The 23,439-nt window shown below is 41.6% G+C and overlaps 1 protein-coding gene across 2 annotated transcripts in view; it reads left to right on the top strand.

Moving 5' to 3' along the window:
* S1PR2 (sphingosine-1-phosphate receptor 2) overlaps positions 1 to 22,233 on the top strand; it is a 108,341-nt gene extending 86,108 nt beyond the window's left edge. For both annotated transcript variants that reach the window (XM_089657643.1, XM_089657642.1), the window contains 2 exons: positions 5,584 to 5,682; positions 11,739 to 22,233. In XM_089657643.1, coding sequence (XP_089513769.1) covers positions 11,803 to 12,891 — 1,089 coding nt within the window. In that variant the 5' untranslated portion in view covers positions 5,584 to 5,682; positions 11,739 to 11,802 and the 3' untranslated portion in view covers positions 12,892 to 22,233. The remainder of the gene's footprint in view (positions 1 to 5,583; positions 5,683 to 11,738) is intronic.
* The last annotated feature ends 1,206 nt before the right edge of the window (positions 22,234 to 23,439 follow it).

The raw sequence follows: 23,439 nt of genomic DNA on the forward strand, positions 1-23,439 counted from the left end.
CGAAATGAAGGGTCATCTACAGTCCAAGTTCAGCAAGTTCAAGCCTATAGCAACTTTGTGTTACCATGATGAAATGATCCCATGTCACTCGCTTCCTGCCTTGTCACCAAGAGAAAGTAAAGAGGAGGGAAGGGCTAGATCCGATCACTGCACAACATTGGGTGATTGCCCCTCATTACCTGTTCCCTGCTGAACCCATCATGCACAGTGTCACCTTTAAGGAAGGGTCACAAATCTCAATAGAGACAAAACAACAAAAACCTGAAAAAAAAGTTCTAACCACACATCATTCAAAACATTTTCTGAATTTTTTTTGTTTAATTCTAAAGTCAAAAATAGTGTACAGAATCGACTGACCCCCCTCTCCACCAACATCTCCCTACCCACATGAGCTTATCTCATACTATGTAAAATATTCATCCACAAGATAAAGCCTTTGATATGGCAGCTGTCTGTGCATGAAAAGTCAGAATATTTTTTACAGGAAATTTTAAAGATGAAATGTGCTTACGGCAACATAGCAAACGGTTCATGAGTAAAATATAAACGACCAGACGTTATCAGGAGGGCTATTTCCCACACATCTCCTAAAATGTGGTACGTTGTCCATTATATAGCAAATTCCTTTCCTGAATAGCCGTCATCTTATGTGGAGGATGTTCTGCTGGATGTAGAACTGTGCATAAACCAAGATCACTTACAATGCAAGCTAAACATTCTTTACACTGAAGAATGTTACTCAAGATAAAAGATCCCTCATAAGGCTTACTTAGAAATGATGTAAAGGAAGATTTGTAGGTCGGCCATAAAAGCTCAAGCCCACGGCAGCAATACTTTGCATCCTCCTACACCTATAACCTTTCTCCTTGTGTCTTTCTGTTGCTTATTGGGCTGGTCTATAGCAGAGAAATGATTTATTACAGGTACTTGTCTTCAATTTACGCAGTGCTTTACATACATATTGTACATTCATATCAGTCCCTGCCAGGGGCGGACTGCTCATTTGGAAACTTGGGCCCTGCCCAAGGGCCTGGGGTCAGTAGGGGGCCCCATAAGATACCCCTGGTACCTTTTTATAGGCATTTTTGAGTTTGGGCAAGGACACAGGGGCCCCATGATCCCCTATCGCCCAGGGGCCCCATGAGTTGTCAGTCCGCCCCTGCCCTCAAGGAGCATACAATCTAAGGTCCCTAACTCAGAGTTACACACATACTAGGGCCAATTAGCCTACCAGCATTAAATAATGATTCTAGGCAATTCCAGGTAAACAATTAAAGACACAGATGAAACACATATAGGGTAACTGTCCTATCTACCAAAGGATTGCTAATGGAAATTTTGTCTGCTGTGGTTAAACAGGACACCTTGTTACCTCCCTTCCCCCACCTGCGATTGGACAGCGAAGGATCAGCCACAGACTGATGGGCTCATCTCTCTGTTCCAGTCAGCACATTCATAATCAATACTAGATGAACCCAAGATAAACTTGGGTTCATCTAGTACAAACTCAGAAGGAGGCTGTCAGTGCTGGCCCAATCAGATGTGGCCAGGGCATCTCCCACCTAGCAGCTGCACATAAGCATGTGTCCATATTGGGCCAATGATGTCACATACATCCCCACCCAAAAGGGCAGTAATACTTGTGGCAGCATTGGCCCAATATGGCCAGATGTGTATGTGCAGCTGCAGAATGTTATGGTCCCATCTGATTGGGCCGGCACTGACAGCTTCCTTTGACATTCAGTTAAACTTAGGATTGGACGCAACCCAAGCTCATCCCTACTCAGTACTTGTGCATGCAACACACCTGACTGGCTCTTCTATTTTTTTTCTGTTTTATGCACAGGAGGTTGATATTAAGTCAATACATATATACAGTACCGACGCGGTGCTACTACCCATCCAAAGCATATTACAAAGAGCTCCATGAATGTTCAGACCAAAGCCACACAAATTGTCAATTAGATAGCTAATCACTGCAGCCTTTTACCACTTGATAAGCTGTGTCCAATGACACAGCAGATTACTGAGTAAATACAGTTGCCGGATATCGGCGACACTTTCCTCATGCTGTCACAGTGTGAGGACAGTACTGCCGATAACTGGCAACTGTCACAGAGCAGATCAGCACTGATCATCAGGGCACTGATGATCAGTGCCCAGCAGTGCCGCCCAGCAGTACCACCCACCAGTGCCACTCATCAGTGCCCAGCAGTGCCACCAGTCAGTGCCCTCTGTCAGTGTCGCCCATCAGTTCTGTCTATAAGTACCCATCAGTGCCGCCTATCAGTGCAGCATCATCAGAGCCTCCTCATCAATGTCCACCAGTGCCAGCTCATCAGTGCAGCCTATCAGTGCCCATCAGTGCTACCTATCTGTGCCACCTCATCAGTGCTCATCAGTGTTGCCTATCAGTGCTCATCAGTCTTGCGTATCAGTGCAGCCTCATCAACATGCATCAGTGAAGGAGAAAAATTACCTGTTTGCAAAAATTGTTTAATAGAAAAAAAGCAAAAAACTTTTTTTTTCCAAATGTTTTGCTCTTTTTTTGTTTATAGTGTAAAAATTTAAAACCCAGTGGTGATTAAATACTACCAAAAGAAAGCTCTATTTGTTGAGGAAAAAAATTATAAAAATGTCATATGAGTACAGTGTTGCATGACCGCGCAATTGTCATTAAAATGTGAGAGCGCCAACCCAAAACTTCCTCACAAAACAATTCCCTTTTAAATGGGAAAAACATAGTATCCCATATTTGGGGATTAAACTTACTTCCAAAACCAACCTACTCTATATAGCTAACTTTAAACCGCTATTAGATACAATTCCCCAGGAGCTTAGGAGCCTGCGTACAACCACATTGTCAATGCTAGGCAGAGTAGCTACGATCAAAATGTGTATATTGCCTAAAATATTATATATCTTCCGTACATTGCCTATCCCTATACCCTCCTCCTTTTTTTCTGCGATGCAAAAAATTCTAAATGAATTCTTATGGAACTCTAAGCGGCCTAGATGTTCTACAAACCTTTTGATTCGCTCGCCATCTAGAGGGGGAGCCGGCCTCCCACATTTAAAATCCTATTATCAAGCAGCACTACTAGACCAGCTCTACTACTGGTGGCACCCTACCCAAGAAAAAACCTGGACTATTATAGAATCCTCCAAGTATCCGCCGAGTGCTTTAACAGATCTGCTTTTTATACCCCGTACAACACAGATTGGACATCCACACACGCACCCATGTATCCAGGCCTCTTTGACAGCTTGGCATGATTTCTTGACTTGCACTTATTCACAGAAGACTAATTTACAAATCCCGACTCCCATATCCTCGCTACAATTCTTATCTCCCCACTTTAACCTAATATCTTGGAATAAGTTGGGGATACATCATATCCAAGATATTTACAACAACCATGAACCCGAGTCATTCCAGACACTGCAGAAGAAATACCATCTTCCCGATACGGAACAATTCACTTTTATGCGAGTATTCCATTTGCTCCATAAAACGAATATACCATTTGAAATAGATCTCCCAGCTACTGCACACCATTTCTTTCACAAGACTATTTATCCAAAGAAAGGTATCTCTACCTTCTATACATTACTAACCGAAGCATATTTCACAACCCATACATCATCCCTCAATAACTGGGAGAAGAATCTCCTTCTCCCAACAACCCCACAATCATGGCAAATGACGTTTACCACTACATACAAACCTCGAAATGTAGCTCCCACTGGGAATCATATTTAAAAATTCTCCACCAATGCTACTTGACTCCTGCCAAATTATCCATCTATTATCCACAACAATCACAAACTTGCTGGAGACACTGTGGTGAAACTGGTTCGCTTTTCCATTTACTATGGTCCTGCAAATCCCTCAAGTCCTATTGGAATAAAGTGTTCCAATTAATTTCTTCAATCATAGAATCACCAACGACTCCTAATCCAGGGTTAGCCCTTCTACATCTAACAATAGAACAATTTCCTGTACGCTCACGCACCATTATCATACATATTCTAGCAGCAGCAAAGACTAACATTACGAGACTATGGCGATCTGCGTCGCCTCCCCTATTATCCCGACTACTTGCTGACCTCAATTTACAATGTGAAATGGAAAGAAGAACGGCCTTCCGAAACTCCTCCTACCATAAATTCACATTATACTGGTCTCGATGGCTAAAACACCCCAATTGCTCGATTACCTGATTACAAACACTAAACCTTATAAAATGATACATCGGTAGCTCATTGGTGCCCTCCTATCCCCCTCCCTCGCCTTCCTATACCCTCTTTCATCCCCTGTTTGGTTCCCTCATGGTTTTGCTCTCATTAGTACGGTCCACAATCCACTGAGGATACCTCTCTTATAAGTATGACTATGATGAATGAATTCCCAGCCGGATGGTGGGGGTTTATTATTTTATTACCTCACTTATCACTTCGTATATTGTTGCTCTGTTTATATGAACCGTTTACTTGATTGTATTCATATAATGACTTGTTTGTTTGGGAACCTTAAAATCTTTCAATAAAAACCATTTGAATATAAAATGTGAGAGCGCTGAAAGCTGAAAATTGGCCTGGACACAAAGGGGATAAAAGTGCCTGGTAGGGAAGTGGTTAAGGTGAAGAAAACCTTCTGTGTCACAGAATCCCCCTCTCACCCCCTTATACTTATCTGAGCCCACTCCTGATCCAGACCTGTGCAAGAACACAGCAGCTCTCTTGGCTCCCTCCCTCCTCACAGGGCAGATTGATAGCAGCCGGGAACCAACACAAGTGACCCTTGCACTGGAACACATCAAAAATGCATGGATAGTAGGTTATATGGCTTCCAATGGCATAGTTCACACCAGTGGGGTCAGTTCCAGTTCATTCCCTTTCAAGAAAATACTGCATTTTTTCTGCACTGAACTGTACAGGAACATAGTAAAACACACCAGAATGCACCTAAACACTCAAAAATGCACATTATTTCAGGTGAAGAAAAAAAAGGGGGGAAATGCACGAAAACAACAAAAATGCACATGAATGCAACAAAAAACATATTAAAAAAACGCATTTGGAATGCATCTGGACTGCGTTTCTATAGTGGGAATCGGCCCTTGCTATAAATTTGTGATCGCTGAGTCACTGCTTTCTTCTCTGTTAAGAGGCATACCGCAGCATTAACAATCAAAGCTGTTAAAGCTGATACCTGTGAGCCATTCCCAAACAGGGCACCGAGTCCTCTCATTATGGTTGGCACCCAGCATGTGAGAAGTTTGCCAGCTGCCTGGGAGTCAGATCATTACACTACTTATCCTTCATGTGTATTTTATCAGGAACAGTTTTCTCTTCTGCTGAAAGCCTTATCCCATAGAGATGAATGATCAGAGTAGATAATACAAATCTGAGAAAAAACCCCCACTGTCCTACTACTGTACGTGTGTGGTGACAGCTGTTCACGATTATGACAGAGTGTGGGTTTTACCAGAAAGTGCAATGAAGCTTATGATGTATGTATTAAAAGGATAGGAAGTCCCCGTAGCTGTAGTCTGATCAAATGTCTGTTTCCACTTGCAGGTACCGGGGGCTGGTATTTCATTCACCCACGTATGGTAGAAAGGAAGCAGCCTACTCAAGACCGCATCATATCGCACCTTGGAGGCAGACAGATGACAGGTAAGTCACTGCCAAACAAAATACTGCCATAGCTGATAATAAGAGGAGTATTTGGGATTGTGAGATCACTGTATGGGTTATATGGGTACAGCTATTCATCATATCAAACTCTATATAGCATACACTCTCCATAAAAGCATTTCTATTAGCAAAACTGCTGAATGACTTTAGAAAGGACTGTTGAAAGGCTTACATTTTTAGGAAACGGTTTAGAATTTTATGCAACCTCCCTTAAGCAGATAGATTTATACCTGATAATATACAACATATGTATGCCATTCCTTTGCATATACATACGCATACAGTATGCATAAATATACATACCCAGGCATACATATTATTGAAATACCTAAGGGTGGGTGTATTTAAATCCCAACTCTGGTAAAGGTAAAAGAAGTGGTGCAATAGGTTAAAGCTGAATTCCAGGTATAGATTTTATAGCTTACGTATTTGCACCAATGTATGTATGTGCCAAACTTGTGGGATCTCCATGGAAGCTGAAAATCACTGTAGTAGGTGCCACTACTACAGTGATTGCTGTTGTCTCCTGGGTTTTGGCACCGATGCCATTCATGGAACACTATGCATTTTGATATCAACACCCTGCCCTTTCACCTTGTCCAAAAAGAAAACATCTTCCATTCATTGGGAAATAGCACGATGTTCTCTGAATGGTACCAATGGCGAATGGTCAACCCCCGGAGGTTACTATGCATTCTCTAATTAGACTATGTGAAGATCATGATGCCACCACCCTGCTTTTCCACCTTGGCAAAAAAGAGAACACCTTGCATTCATCGAGAAATAGCAAGGTGTTCTCTGAATGGTACCCATGGCGAGAGGTCAACCCCCGGTGGTTACTATGCATTCTCCAATTAGACTATGTGAAGATTGTGATGTCATCACCTCGCCTTTCCACCTTGTCCAATAACAGAAAATTTTGCATTCATTGAGAAATAGCAAGGTGTTCTATGAATGGTACCCATAGCAAGCAGTCAACCTTCGGTGGTTACTATGCATTCTCTAATTAGACTATGTGAAGATCATGATGCCACCACCCTGCTTTCCCACCTTGTCCAAAAAGAGAACACCTTGCATTCATTGGGAAATAGCAGGATGTTCTCTGAATGGTACCAATGGCGAGTGGTCAACCCCTGGAGGTTACTATGCATTCTCTAATTAGACTATGTGAAGATCATGATGCCACCACCCTGCTTTTCCACCTTGGCAAAAAAGAGAACACCTTGCATTCATTGAAAACTAGCAAGGTGTCTCTGAATGGTACCCATGGCGAGAGGTCAACCCCCGGTGGTTACTATGCATTCTCTAATTAGACTATGTGAAGATTGTGATGTCATCACCTCGCCTTTGCACCTTGTTCAATAACAGAACATTTTGCATTCATTGAGAAATAGCAAGGTGTTCTATGAATGGTACCCATAGCGTGCAGTCAACCTCCGGTGGTTAATATGCATTCTCTAATTAGACTATGTGAAGATCATGATGCCACCACCCTGCCTTTCCACCTTGTCCAAAAAGAGAACACCTTGCATTCATTGAGAAATAGCAAGGTGTTCTGTAAATGGTACCCATGCCGAGGGGTCAACCTCCACTTACTATGCAGTAGGGCAGTCGCTCATCACAGGTCCCAGAAGACAATGGCGTTCCATGTAGTAATGGCGCCTACCAAAGAGGTTTCCAGCTTCAACAGGGATCCCACAGATAAGGCACATACAGACTTATATTACTTCAAGCTGGACCAATTTAGCAATGCTATAAAATCTATACCTAAACGTAAGCTTTAAATGCTCATTTAGTTTAGGGTGGTAAAAGTACTTTTTCTTTCCTGATCCCCCCCTCCTCTATACTCTGACTTTAGTCTGTCCCTCAATGTCCTCACATCCAGTGCAGGGCTATGATCTACTTTCTGAGCCTGGAGCCTGGAACAAACATGTAGCGAAGGGTTTTGACTTCATTCTGATTCTCTAATTTGCATGTTTGTTCTTGGTCAGTCACTTGGAAAGTATTGAAACCAGAGACAGCAAGGCAAGTAGCATTTTCATATGGCTGTCGCTAATGCCTGCCTCCACATTTTTCTTAGTGCAGAGTTACTTTGACCATGTGTCGTTTATACAATGTAACCATTATTTTATAAAGCATTTTTTGCCTGTTTTGTTTGGTAAATAGTTACCAAGGTTATTTCTGGTACAATATAACGTTTTATACTACGTTAGATTTATTTCTCATATGTAAAGACACAACTCATCTATTTACTCATCAAATACTTAGCTAAGTTAAACTGGCCATACATGGATTGAAATTTTGCTGGTTCAGCAGGGACAGGTCGAATTTCGATCCATGTGTGGGGACTTTGGTTGTACAGAAGTCAATCAGTAGATTGACTTCTGTACAACTGCCCTGTCTGATATTTCCTGCTTGATCCGCTTCGCAAGCTATAGCCAGTAGTACTGATCAGTGTATTCTGAGGGTAGTGAAGCCTCCTCGCTGACAGAATACAATAGCCCAGCAGGAGTAGGTATGTCTCTAAAACTGGGGAGATATTTGCTTGTTCTTGAAGGCCCTACCTGACAGCAATTCTCAACTCACAGTATTTGCAGAACACATACTTTGCTCCTTCACTCTTCTACATACCTATACAGACTTTTCAGACAGGTTGGGAAACCACTTTGTGCTATATCAAGCACTTCTGACCACCATGTTTATCACTGCTAAAATGGTAAAAAAATGGCCCAGTTATCTTGAGCAATGCTTGAAAATAGAAGCATCACAAAGGCAGCCCATACATAAACAGTGGGTTGAAAGAAAAAAAAAAAAAAACCCGATTCCTCCAAGGGCTGGCTTTGTGAGGCTTCTATTTTTAAGCATTGCTGAAGATAACTGGGACAGTTTTTACCATTTTAGGGGTGAGATGATAAACATGGTAGTCAGTGGAGCATGATAGAGCACAAAGTGATTTCCTAACCTGCCTGAAAAATCTGTATAGGTATAGAAAACATTGAAGGAGCAATCTGTGTGTACCGCTAATACTGTTGAGAACCTCTGTGAAGCAGGTCCTTCAAAATAGGCAAATATCTCCTCAGTTTTAGAGACATATGTACCTGTCTATTGTTCCCTTTAATCAGATAAAGTTGTGGTACTCATAGCCACCTATAAACAGGAGCATTCTACGCCTTTGTATTAACCCCTTCCCCGCACAATGCCTCATTCAGAGAGATCATTAATCTACGTTGCCCCTTTATAGCAATGCGGACTACATGCTATAATTTTTTTTCGCTCAACCCAGCAGGCTAAATTTTAAAAAACGTACAGATCGCCATACTATCACAAGTGTTGTGATCTCCTCCGCTGAGCTGCTGTATTCTGGCTGGGCCCCCCCCCACTGCCAGAACACATTGATCAGTGCTGATCAAATGCTGATTTCCCAGCATGCCCGTTCGACAGAAGCCAGTCGTTAGAGCGGCTTCTGTCAGACAGGGAACTGTACACACAGGCCGAAAGTCAGATGGTTCTTCTGAACCAACCGCTATAGGAAGGTTTTTGGCCTGCGTGTACCCAACCTTAGGGCACGCTCTTTACTACAGGTTGTGAGACTGACAGCTCCAGTTTTCCATTAGCAATCAGCATGGTTCTAGATAATGTGATCACTATGTGAGACAGAGATCACATGGCTTTGTTTATAATAAAATGCTAGTTCGGTAACAGCGGTAACTGCATTTTTTACTACAATCTAGAACTTTTCCTAAAGAAGGAAGCAACAGTTAAAGTTTTTTTTGTCTATTTGTCAGCGTATAAAAAGGAAATCTGAGCAAGGAGTTTATTAAAATTTTAAACCAAAAAAAATTATTTAGGTATGTAAATGAATCAAAGTTATGGTCAAATTTAATGACGCATACTGGCTCTGTTAAATTTGGTGTGGTTTTCAATGACCTCTGGTCATGAAAGGGTTAAAGTTTAGCCAACACTTTTTGCTAATTTAGCGTGCAAAAGTACTAGATTGCTGTGTCATTTTTTTTGTGAGACATTACCTTATTTCCTGTCTTGATGATGGGCATCAGATGGAACAGAAAGTAAGGGAAAATGTCCCCACTTTCTGTCTGTTGGACTGGTGTCAGACAAAACATGAAATAAGGGGAATTCCTCCAATGTGGACACAGGGAGCAATAAAGACAATTTTTCTAGTACAGTGAGGAAGATTTAGAATGTTTGTAAAGATTTTATTGCTGGCTCTGTCCCCATGTAGGAGACATAGCAGGGCTACAGTGAGGAACAGAAGTATTTGAACACCCTGCGATTTTGCAAGTTCTCCCACTTAGAAATCATGGAGGGGTCTGAAATTCACATTGTAGGTGCATTCCCACTCTGAGAGACAGAATTTAAAAAAAAATTCAGGAAATCACATTGAATGATTTTTAAAGAATTTATTTGTCTTGCACTGCTGAACATAAGTATTTGAACACCTAAGAAAGGGCAAGAATTCTGGCTCTCAAAGACCTGTTACTGTGCCTTTAAAAAGTCCACCTCTACTCCACTCATTAATCTAACTTAGTAGCACCTGTCTGAGCTCTTTAAAGACACCTGTCCACCCTACAGTCAATTTGATGCCAACTACTACCATGGGCAAGACCAAAGAGCTGTCAAAAGACACCAGAGACAAAATTGTGGACCTCCACAAGGCTGGAAAGGGCTACGGGGCAATTGCCAAGCAGCTTGGTGAAAATAGATCAACTGTTGGAGCAATTGTTAGAAAATGAAAGAGGCTAAAGACGACTGTCAGTCTCCCTCGAACTGGGACTCCATGCAAGATCTCACCTCGTGGGGTATCACTGATGATAATAAAGGTGAGGAATCAGCCCAGAACTACAATGACATGAAGAGAGCTGGGACCACAGTTTCAAAGGTCACTGTCGGTAGAACACTATGCTGTCATGGTTTCAAATCATGCATTGCACGGAAGGTTCCCCTGCTCAAGTCATCACATGTCCAGGCCCATCTGAAGTTTGCCAATGACCATCTGGATGATCCAGAGAAGGCATGGGAGAAAGTCATGTGGTCAGATGAGACCAAAGTAGAACTTTTTGGTCTAAACTTCACTCGTCGTGTTTGGAGGAAAAAGAAGGATGAGTTGCATCCCAAGAACACCATCCCTACTGTCCCTAGCCATGGGGGTGGTAACATCATGCTTTGGGGGTGCTTTTCTGCGAAGGGGACAGGACGACTGCACTGTATTAAGGAGAGGATGAATGGGGCCATTTATTGTGAGATTTTGAGAAACAACCTCCTTCCCTCAGTCAGAGCATTGAAGATGGGTCGTGGCTGGGTCTTCCAACATGACAACAACCCGAAGCACACAGCCAGGATAACCAAGGAGTGGCTCCGTAAGCAGCATATCAAGGTTCTGGAGTGGCCTAGCCAGTCTCCAGACCTAACTCCAATAGAACATCTTTGGAGGGAGCTGAAACTCTGTGTTGCTCAGTGACAGCCCTGAAACCTGACAGATCTAGAGGAGAACTGTGTGGAGGAGTGGGCCAAAATCCCTGTTGCAGTGTGTGCAAACCTGGTCAAGAACTACAGGAAACGTTTGACCTCTGTAATTGCAAACAAAGGTTTCTGTACCAAATATTAACACTGATTTTCTCAGGTGTTCAAATACTTATGTTCAGCAGTGCAATACAAATAAATTCTTTAAAAATCATACAATGTGATTTCCTGAATATTTTTTTTAATTCTGTCTCTCAGAGTGGGAATGCACCTACAATGTGAATTTCAGACCCCTCCATGATTTCTAAGTGGGAGAACGTGCAAAATCGTAGGGTGTTCAAATACTTCTGTTCCTCACTTTATGTCACTGAGAGTAACCACTAATACCTTACAAATCAACATTTTCTAGATGACTACCAGAAACAGTCAACACAGTTATCCCTCTCAGTTTGACAGGACAGTGGACATCATACTTGCAGATACAGTACTGTATAATCAATTTGCAACTGTTTCTTTCTCACCCTGCTTACTCATTTCTTTTCTATTTTTTATTCCAGACCCTCCAAGAAATTTGCAGCATAAAATGGACTAAATGTTCATTTTATGGCTCAGAGCTGATCCATGCAGGGTGTAATTCCATACACCAGGCTTAACGCAACTGCCAAGATGAGTGTATACCAACAGTACTTGAATGTATCCAAGATTTTGGAACATTATAACTACACAAAGGGGTTACACAAAGAAAGCCCTTCCCGTGCAGTAATGTCCATCATATTTATCATCATCTGCTGCATCATTATTCTGGAGAATATTCTTGTCCTCATTGCTGTAATGCGCAACAAGAAGTTCCACTCTGCTATGTTCTTCTTTATTGGAAATTTGGCATTTTCAGACCTCCTTACGGGATGCGCCTACATTGCCAATATCTTGCTTTCTGGCAGAATGACCCTCACCCTGACTCCTGTATCATGGTTCATCCGTGAGGGCACGGCTTTCACAACCCTGGCTGCATCTGTCTTTAGTCTGTTGGCCATTGCCATTGAGAGACATGTTGCCATCACAAAGGTCAAGGTCTACAGCAGTGACAGGAACTGTAGGATGATCATCTTGATTGGAGCTTGCTGGGTTATCTCGATGGTAATTGGGGGCTTACCTATTATTGGCTGGAACTGTATTGGAAACTTGGATGAATGTTCCTTTGTTTTTCCCCTTTATGCCAAAAAGTACATTCTGTTTATAGTAACTATCTTCACCGCCATACTTTTATCCATTGTTATTTTTTACGTCCGTATATATTGTGTTGTTAAATCCAGCCATGCTGAGATAGCAGCACCACAGACTCTTGCCCTGTTAAAAACAGTTACAATAGTTCTTGGAGTCTTTATTATCTGTTGGCTACCCGCTTTCACTATTCTCCTCATGGATGTGTCATGCAAAGTGAAATCCTGCAACATTCTTTACAAAGCTGACTACTTTTTTGGGTTGGCCACCTTGAATTCGGCACTGAACCCTATGATTTACACTTTGAGGAGCAAAGACATGAGAAGAGAGTTTCTGAGGGTTCTTTGTTGCTGGAGCTATTTACGCAGAAAAAAGACTCCCGACAGGTGTATGTTACATATACGTAGCTCTAGCTCTCTGGAACGCTGCACACAAAAACACTATTTTCCCACATCACCTATCATAAAGGACTGCAATACATTTGTGTGAGAAAGTTGGCGTTCAGGGGTTTCTGATTATAAACACCTCAACATTCTGATGGCGGGTTGGTTGAAATGAGAAGACAACCACAAATGTGTCTGGGCTTAGGTACCCATCAGAAGGTAGTTGGCCAGGAAGGTATTTCTATGTTGTCTAATTACATTTCCTTATATTTCTGGCTGAACCCTTTTACCTGCCAGATTTGAGGGCTATGTCCTGTAAAGGGAAAGTTCTCAAAAGTATTTAGCACTCTGATTTACTTTTGTATACATTACAAAACAATCCAGTATGTCAGAGGCTTAATGTGAAAAATGTAAGTATTGTGAAGTCCCTATAGGCACTTTATCTAGAGGAGAAAAAAGTAGTTATTCTGTATGTGGTAGAAAAAAACCCAACTCAACACTCCCTAAATGAATGCACATCCAATTTAAAAGACATTCAGCTTTATAAATGTCTTGCAGCATTAAGTACTACACAGGAATGCAATCCTGTTATTATGAAGGTCGCAAGAGTTGCAGAAGCTCACAAGCTGTTAATGTTAAAGTGTACATTTTTAAATTTGATTTTTGTATAGAAGACTATGGAACAGTGTTTCTGGCACATAAATGCAATAGGTAATATGTACTTTTTTCTTCAACAAAAGAGAGTAAATTGGTATCAATTGTATGCTGTTCTTATCAAGGAGCACTTTTTGGGTATTTATTTAAGAACACTGATTCTGCCTGATAACATACTGCACTTAAGACTGGGCTGGACAAATCCCAAGAACCAGTTAGCTAACCTAAAAAGCCACCAAAATGATGGACTCTTCTGTTACAAAAAGTAGAAGGACCTTCTCCCTGGCTTTGTTAGGAATCATGTACAACAGGGCTTTTTTTAAGCTGGAACTTGGTGAAACTCAGTTCTATTACCTTTGGCTCAGGCCTTCTCCTCCCTGCTCACCAGTTTCACTTGCAAACACAGAATCCTGGCTTCTGTGCTTACAAGTGATAGCTTGTCCCCCAATGGCTCCCACAGGTCTGATTACCTGAGCCGCGCCCACTGAGTGCAGAATGGGGACAGGGGAGTTACAGGTGCCTGGGGTGCAGTGCAGATGCCAACAACCCCCCTGGATGACCTTCCTGCAAGTGCGTGGAGGTACTAGAGCCGGCTGGGTGTTTCAGCTTAATACAAAAGTAAGACATGTGGAAGATGGTGAAGCTTTTAAGGTGGGAGGGGGAAAGATGGGGGCATTCAAGGTGGGGTTGCATGCAGAGGTCAAAGCTGGAGAGGGGTGAAAGTGAGATGTGGATGGGGATGCAGAGGTAAGAAGCTGTGGAAGAAGAATGAACTCTGTACTCTGTGTGTAGCGCACCCCTGAACTCTGTACTCTGTGTGTAGCGCACCCCTGAACTCTGTACTCTGTGTGTAACGCACCCCTGAACTCTGTACTTTGTGTGTAGCGCACCCCTGAACTCTGTACGTAATGCATTCCTGGTATTTAATGCCCTTTTAAGACCCTCCCACTGTTAGTGAAATTTGAGCACATTCGCTATTTGATGTGGTTTGAATGGTGTGTGGGGGGGGATCATGGTTGAGTTCCCACATCTATTTTCGGAGAAAAAAAGTCCTGATGTACAGTATGGCATGTATAGCTATATGATTTCTACAGTTATGTTCTTAGATGTCCATTGGCTGGTGAAAGGGAAATGCTTACTATCTTTGTGGCCAGCACAGTCTGTTAAGCACACAAAGAGAAAGTCATAAACTTTGACAGGACAGTCATGTCCTTGTGCTCACCAAAGCACATCTAACCACTTGCTGGCAGACATCAATGTAAAATGCGTTTGTCACATTGAACATGATCACTTTTCAGGTGGGAATAAATATTCAAGATAGCACCCTGACAGAGGACCAAAGAGACATCTGAATCTTTTATGGTGTGGAGCTACATATTCCATAGTGTACAACATGTCTCAAGAACTAACATTTGAAATACCAAATGTGCCTTTCTCCAAAATAACTATTGAAGCCTCTGGTAATAGGCTTTTATTTACTCAAACAGGATTTTCATTCCCATGCAAGTCAATGGAAATGCATAACCGGCTTGAAGCATGTCAGAGGATAGTCAACAGTAGGCCAGTTGCACCATTCGATGAACTCTGAATGATCTCAGAAGCATTTCAAACTGATATCATTGACACAAGCCAACAACTTGTTAACTCAGGCCCTTGCTGTCTTACCTTATGTAAAATATAATTGCATTTCCCAGTTAGCCCTTACACTTTCTGAGTATCCAGCTCCATTGCTTTTGTCTCAGCAGGGCACACATATGTCACTAAGTATTGCATCTACCATCCCTGCATTTTTTATTGTAAGATATATCTATCAACCTTGAAAGTCAGGACAGCCTACACATAAGTAAACTGGCAGAGGCAACCTCTGTCGGCACTTAATTTGAACAATTGTGGCATCATAATTCAAATACTTTTCCTATTGATTACGGTCAAACAAAACCCCAGCTAGGGTGCTGCCAATGTATAATTACAGTGGGTAAAATATAAGTGCAGAAATCAAGAATGTTCCATCACTTGAAAATGTCATGTCATGTATAGCAGAGCAAACGGTTCTCACAATGTTTTTTAGAAGAACTAATTTCTTATGAACACTTCAGCATGTACACTGTTATCCAACTGAGGTATTAAAATTGTTTACATTGGCCAGGAAAAAAACCCATCAGCATAGAGGCTCTGAAGCAGAGAATGTTGAAACCAGATGATTTTTCACTTAGTTTTGTGATGATAATTAAAAAGTAAGCCTGTTTTTTATGGAGAGACATAAAACAGACCCATGCTCGCTTGGACTTCCTGTGGGAATGTTTTCATCCCAGTAGGAAGTGGACCTGCAAGCCTCGAAGTGTCAACAAACTTAAAACAACAGAATTATCATGAATTATTGTGAATTCTGATATTGACTCTGAAGCCTTGTTTTTAAAGAAGGAGTATAAGGAAACCTCTCAAAGCGCTTTGTCTTATTTGCGGAAATAATACGCAATCCAGGAACTTAAAGCTGAACTCCAGGAAGAAAATACATAGCTGAAATACATATAAGGAAGCAGGGGTGGACTGGGAACTCATGGGCCCCCCCGGACAATAAGAAATCATGGGGCCCCCTATGTCCCTGCCCACACTCAAGCCACACCTACACAAAGCCCCACCTACATATTGCATTGCCCCCCTTTCCCTCAGGTATCCCTGGTCTCCCCTACCCTTGGATTCTTTCACCCCTCCCCAAGTACCCCCTCTTCCTTCCAGTGGTGTCCCTGGTATCTCTCTCATCCGATCCTTCATCCTCCAGCTCTGGGCCAGGAATTTTCAGCCCTCGATCTTCTCTGCGTGTCTCTTCTTCATGAAGGCGGCCAGTAGGGTCCAGTCACTGAGTTTGGTGTCCTCTTCCTCCCCAGGGAGTCCCACCAGTACCGGGCTCTGTAGCTACATCCTGTCCGGGACACTCCACCGTCGGTCTATGGGCGCCACCATATTGGCTGCTCTCAGCATGCGCTGCGTGGACATTTAGTCTGGAACACCAATACTGGGCGATTCATGATAGACTGTGGAGGGAGGGATGGGTGTCAAAGACACGGAGTGTCCAGAGAGGCAGAGACTTAAAGATGGCGGCCCAATAAAGGTACCATGAGCCTCTCATGGGGCTGGACCCCCTACTAGCCCCAGGCCCTTGGACAGTGCCTGAATGGTAAGTCTGCCCTTGTAAGGAAGTTATTTTAGCTTCTGAAGAGTTTAATTTTTGTCCCTCTAGTCCTGAAAATTACAAAGCCCTGCCAGATAACACAGCTATGTTGGTGACCTGACTTTTCTTTACCGCAGTTAGGCTGTACAGCTAAGTCACCTAGCAGTTGCTAGTCTGTAACAGCACAGTGAAGGAGCAGCAGGTTACCCTCTGCTCTCCTCTTTTCAGCATTTTTTTGTCAAGATGTCTGCAAGCAGCACACCTGGTGTGTGCTGCTGTGTAGGGAAACAGGAGAGGCTGAAAAAAGACAGATTTAAGCACTTATAAGAGTTGTATTAAAAAGAAATTTAACAATGCTTTAATGAATACATAACTGCTTTAATTTGTGATTTTGTTGCCTGGAGTTCAGCTTTAAAGAAGAAACATCCTATGACATTTATGATCAATGAACTGTTTTATTTTTGGTAGAAAAGTAAACAGGTTTTGTTTGGGAACTCCCCAGGTGTAGCATAAGGAGATGTGTATGTACAATATACTGTAGATCACAATTATCTTCACACCCTTCCTGCCTGAAAGGCCCAGTCTTAGTAACCTGCAGGAGACCCATCAGCTGCACCAACATCTCCCTGGAAGTCTGTCCGCTGTCCGCTGAGTTCAGTGGTCTTCTATTTACTTTTGGTTGGGAATTTTAATCTGTGTGCATACATTTCAACATTTTCACATGTAGAATCAAGTGAACTCTGTTCCACCCAAACTCCTTTCCCAGCTCTATAGGAATTGCTACTGTACTGTACATCCAATCTCACCAAAATCCAGCATTACCCACCAAAACCGAGACAGCTGTTTGGTAGCAATGTCAGTCTTCAACCCTTTACCATAATTTGTTGAGTAAGTTTTTTTCAAACTGTTGACACTATGCTATACAGAGGTAACGATTTGTTTCAAATTTGAAAACGAAGTCAAATGTAAACTGATATATGTGAATGTTTCCTTTAAGTGTAGGACAGGTCCAGACAGTAGTACAATGACAGGTCCAGACAGTAGTACTTTTATATCCTCTAGTCAGTAAATTTAGATGCAAACATGTAGATATTTGTACAGTGACCCATCTCGCCCACAGCAAAAAGCATTCAGATTCTTAAGTCTCAGATACCATAAGTTATTATTTATACATGTAAAGCAAGATAGCTTTCATTTTCTACTTATAGACCTGCCCTGAAAAGAAAGAGATGTTGTCTTAAGCAGTCAACCATATTCCATCTGTAGTTTTTTGAGTAGATTAATAGTAAATAAATCATCTGAATAATTGTTATGGGCACCACTTCTAATTTTTCTAGACTTCCCCATTTATCTGTTCTGTGAACTATTGATCACTAACTACTGGTATTCAGATGACTAAGAATTACTAGTATGTGGCTTGATACAGAAAAATACTTTCTAAACATAAAGAAAAGGTTTACCTGACAAAAATAAGTTTAAAATACATTCAACCATATGATTAACTTAATAGTCTTGATAAAGGAGTACTAGAATGAAATGGATCAAGTGGGACTGGTGATGAGGCATCTACATTTCGTATGTCCCCATCATCTGTTCAACTAAACCATCCAATTTCATCCAGGGTTGCTCAAGCTGTTGCTAGGGGTTCCTTGAGCTGTGGTTGATTGGCCTCCTGAGCAATTTCTTTAGCCATTGCTACTTGGAAGAGCCAGTGGCATGATGCCAATGGTCTTTCTAGTGATCTAAAAGGTTGGCATCGTGACTACTTCAGTAAGGAGGGCATTTTCCCCACTGAAAACCAATGTAAGGGGCATGTTTCTTACTGATGTCTGATATATTCAATTTAGAAGGGGTTCCCTAAGACCTAAAAACTATTTTGAGGGTTCCTCTGGGGCAGTAACGTTAGGAAAGGTTGACCTAAACATTCCATGCTGATTGTAGTTTATAACAGCAGCCCTGCCTGTTATGGTATTTTATAGTTTATTTATGGGTGCCCTGTTGGTGTGTGACATTAACTACTGGCTCCTTATGCCACTTTGATATTCTGGGTTCCAGCTTCCAGAACCACCTCCTGAGACTCCCTTGTCTGATATCAGCAGTTTGGAAATCTAAGAGCTTCCGTACAGGACAGATTAAAACAAAGCAGTGAACAATGCAAAACATGGGCATTCACATGTACCTGAAATATCAATTTCAGGTAGACGGAACTCTAGTAAGACAAAGATCAACATGCAAAGTTCAGAAAGGTGCGCAACCAATAGATAACTATCTTAGTGCATAGGACTGATGATAGGACAATCTGATTGATTTCTATTGATAACAGCTGTTTGCATTGCCTAATGATTAGGCTCAAATGACTACTGTCAATTGAATTTGATTGGTTATTGTATGCTAATGCTTTCCATTTACAATATAACATGTCACAAAGTACCTGATGGCAGTTTCAAAAACTGCCTGACTTATTCATTCAGAAGTTGTCTTTTTTTCTATGTGCATACATACATCTCATGTATATGAGTTTAATAAGCTCTTTAATTTGCTTTTAACGGTACAAACATTTCCATTTTTTTGCTTTTGCTTTAATGGTACTAAAAATAATTGCCATTCTTTGGGTACATTATTCGCCTAATGCATGTCCCCTTCTTTCAATTAAAAATGTGGAGCTTCATGAATACAAAAATCAAGGAGGGAGAAGGGATTGCCCACAGCCACCATTCACAATGTAATCGTTTTCTAGATCGGTTTAGTACTAGAAGGATACCTGATTGAAGCAATCTAAAAGTACCCAGCCAATTCAGTTGTACAATCTTTAGATTTTCCAACAATTATGAAGTGTGAGGGTCTACCTAAACAAGTAATTGACATTAAATACAGTAGGGAAGACCTTCACTCTACACCAGCCATTCTCAACCTTAGGGTTCCTCCAGAAGTTGCTAGATGTTTCTTTGAGCTGTGGATGGTTGACCTCCTATTTGATGGTGCCTGCATGGTTCCATGGCCAACACCACCAGGCAGAGTTAGTGGTGTGACAGCAATGATCGATTTCACTATCTGTTATTCCAGCCACTACTATAAGGGAGGCATTCTTCCCACTAACCAACAATGTTAGGGTCATAGTTCTCACTGACCACCAATGCATTAGTTTTAGCAGGTGTTCCTCAAGACCTACAAATTACTTCAAGGGTTCTTCTAGGGTAAAAATGGTGAGAAAGGCTGCTCTACATAGTTGTTGGCATATCTAAAGCAGATTGTGCAACCAGATTGTAATGTATATGACTCTGTTCCTTCAGTGTGTCACACTTAAAATTGTTAAATTAAAATAGAATTGCTAAGAATTTCAGTCGTTTAATTATTTGCAACTAATGTAGGGAAGGGTTAGAGCCTTTGCTGGATTTGAAATGCTGTGTCCCCATTGAAGGGATTTCTCTTCAATACCATATGAAGAAAGAGTAACACAATCCTGTCAGAGGTTCTAAACCTTCTTCGTTCATCTAGAAAATGCTGTTTTTCTTGCTGCTTTCGTTGTGTTGGGGGGATTTTCCCTTACTTCCTGTTCTGTCTGGCACCTATCAGCTGGACAGGAAGTAAGGGGAAATATCCCTCACGAGGAAAGTGTCAGCAAAAAAAAATCCTGCCACAGGTTCTAAACTTTCCTCACTCAGCTAGATGTATTTTTATTACTGCATGTGTCCCCATAGTGGGGATCACCTCTTACTTCCTTATCGGTCTCACACTTCTCAAGCAGAAAGGAAGTGGTGAGATGTTCTGCCTGACACCACCTAATTAGGGAGTAAGGATACATTTCTCTAAATGGAGATACAGAGAGCAATAAAAAAAATGACATAAGTTCTAACCCTTCTGCACAGCAAAACAAGCCAAAGAAATGGCTGAAGTTGGACCCTGGGAACTAAAAAAAAGATACCCTTACAATGGGGACCCCTGCACTACAAGGGTTAATTGCTCATTAAAGTAGTTGTAAACTTCAGGCATGAAATATGTACAATGCATATCCCTCTATGGTGTGTACTTGTCTCAAGATTACTCTCTGTCTTCTGTTTTATTCCTCTGCTAGCAGCATGAATCACTTCTGACGAGTTTTCCTGACACCAAGAGAAACATGGTGACGGGGTGGGAACTCCAGCAGATTGACCTTTGCTCTGTTCCTGTGAACTATGTGGAGGGGGGTGTGTCTCTTCCCTCAAATCAGCTCTCAGAGCTCTCCTCACTGAGCACTGCAGAGTGTAATTTCAGCTCCCCTTCCCTTTTTTTTCTGAACTCTCAAACAAGCTGGAATTCAAATGGATGTAGAGAAGACAGGGCTAAATATAAACAGGTACAACATATGCAGGAGGATTTGTTTCATCTCTGTGTATCACCTGAGGCCAGTTACTTCCCTGGGTATTTGTAAGGGTTTACAACCACTTTAAGGCTACATTAGCCTCATGTGTTTACATGTACTTGCCTTTATATACGTTTATGTGCATTTACATGTGTTTAGAGGCATCCAATTTGCCCTTGGATGCACAGAATCTGGTTTTCTTCAAACAGAACTAAAATGAATGCACCTAAACACCTAAAGTAAGCACACAGTGTAAATTATACCATTAAAAGTGATTTTATGCATTTACAGTATAGGCATTTATTAAAAAGGTCCTCTAAACACATATATTGGCAGGTTTTTCAGATCCAGTGTGAATGAGGCCTAAGTCCAGAGGCAGAGGAATACGTTGTAATTACCCTATTCCTTGCGCTGGCAAGCTTCCTACACTCTTCTCTTCACTTTGGTGTCCCCTGGTTGTGGGATACCCTCACCATTCTCATGTACAATGCAGGACTGCTGGTCCTGCACTGTATGTGAAGACGTTGGCGTGCGATGGTGGGCTGAAGAAAGGAGGCTTCGAGGCATTGTACAGTGCAGTGGAAGCCTGCTGGAGTAAGGAATCAGGTAGGTATCACAGGCAGGTCTCTTCTGTAATGCATAGCCTACCGGCACGCAGTCTTCAAATTTGAGACTTTAATTATGTTTTAATAAGCAGTTAACCCTTGTCATGCGGGGGGGGGGGGGTCACTGCAAGACTGTTTTCTTTTTTTCAATCCAGGGAGTTAAGATCTGATTGGCTGATACGGGCTATGCCATCAATTCCCTTTCTTCTAGGTGTCATATCAGAGACTTAGTATTACCCATAGGGTATCTTGACTAAAAATTGTTAATCGTCTGATTCAGTAAGCAATGTAGAAGCAAAGTGCTAAGGGCAATGTGCAGTAAATCATAGCAACCAATCAGAATTTACTTTAAGGACGTCAGACCAGAATAAGATGGATTCTCGCTGGTTTCTATGGGACACGCATTTTTTCAACTTTGCATGGGGTTATCAAAGAGTCCCCAGTAGAAAGCATTAATCATCAATGGACGATCTGAAGTGACTGTGTGACACGTTTTGGAAAACGTTTCCTTTTGTTCTTTAAATGTTTGTAAAATTCTTCATTTATGTACACTACATGTTTTTATTGTATAAATGTAATTTCGTTGTCATGGTGCAATTTTGCTAAAATGTTTGTTACAGTATTTCATATGTATATTAAACTCTCTGGAGATGTATATTAAATGTGCTTTTTTGTACAAAATGCATGTAGTCTTTTTTTTTTATGAATGTGTCTTCTTGTTTTTGCAAGGGTTACGTTTTTAGGGTACTTAAAGATAAAACTTTTTTTTCAGCTTTGGATAGAGCGAGGAGGGGTTCAAACTGTCCGTTTATACTGCTCACTGTGGCCCCATTGAAAAGATTTCCCTTCACTTCCTGTGCCAGTGACAACATGTCTCCAGGACAGAAAGTGAGACAACAGAAACAACACTTTTTTTGTAGTAGAGTAGAGGAAGATTAGAACACCTGCTTTTTATTGCTGTCTGTTGGCTGATTTGAGGGACATTATATGACCAAACATATAGAGACATCCATAAAAATTACTGAGGTCATGTGTTTCCAGTGAAGGGCACTGTTGATGTTACAGCATACAAAGACATTTCAGACAATTGTGCACTTCCTACTTCATCTGTTGGGGGGGATAGGTGGCAATAGTGCCCCTACCTCTTTGTGCGACAAGAGACTTTAGCCAGGTTGGGCCATGAGTGGTAAATATACATGATATCCTGGGATCCAAAAAAGAGAGAAAAAGGCATCCTTTGTAAGGCAGGACTTTTGCTGCCATTTGTAAAGTGACCCGCTTCATGTAGTGATCTAAAACCCCTATTTAATGATAGGTCCTGTTGGCGAATAGACCCCCCTGCCTTTTTATCATTGTATTTTTTCTATTCCCATTGGTGAGTTGTGGGGAGGTGAAGGCTCAAAATACTTGAGAGGGAGGCAGGTAGACCAAGTCGAGAAAAGTGTTGAATTCTACTTGGATCAACATACAAGATGAAAGTGATATGTTTTGTGGATATATGTATTATATTGATGGGTGACCAACGTATTATGTGAAAGGGTGTAGTGTATGATTTCATAACACTAAAACAGTTGGCCATTATGAGGCCCTAAGAGAGTCTCTAGAGCAGCCTTTCTCAAGCTTTTTACTCCAGAGGAACCCTTGAAATAATTTTCAGGCCTTAGGGAACCCGTGCTAAAACCAATTTACAGAGGGAGTCAGTGGCAAAAATACATCTTACAGTGGTGGTCAGTGGAAAAAATGCCATCTTTACAATGGTGGCCAGTGGACAGAATGCCATTTTTGTATCGGTGGTCAGAGGAAAGAATGCCCTCTTTTCAATGGTGGTCAAAATGCCACCCTCACAGACAACTAAAAACATCTTTAGTGTCATGTAGCTTGCTCTCC

This window comes from Staurois parvus, unplaced genomic scaffold (genome assembly GCF_062004578.1).
Source record: "Staurois parvus isolate SC_StPar_1 unplaced genomic scaffold, SC_StPar_1.0 ptg001014l, whole genome shotgun sequence".
Taxonomy (NCBI): Eukaryota; Metazoa; Chordata; class Amphibia; order Anura; family Ranidae; genus Staurois; species Staurois parvus.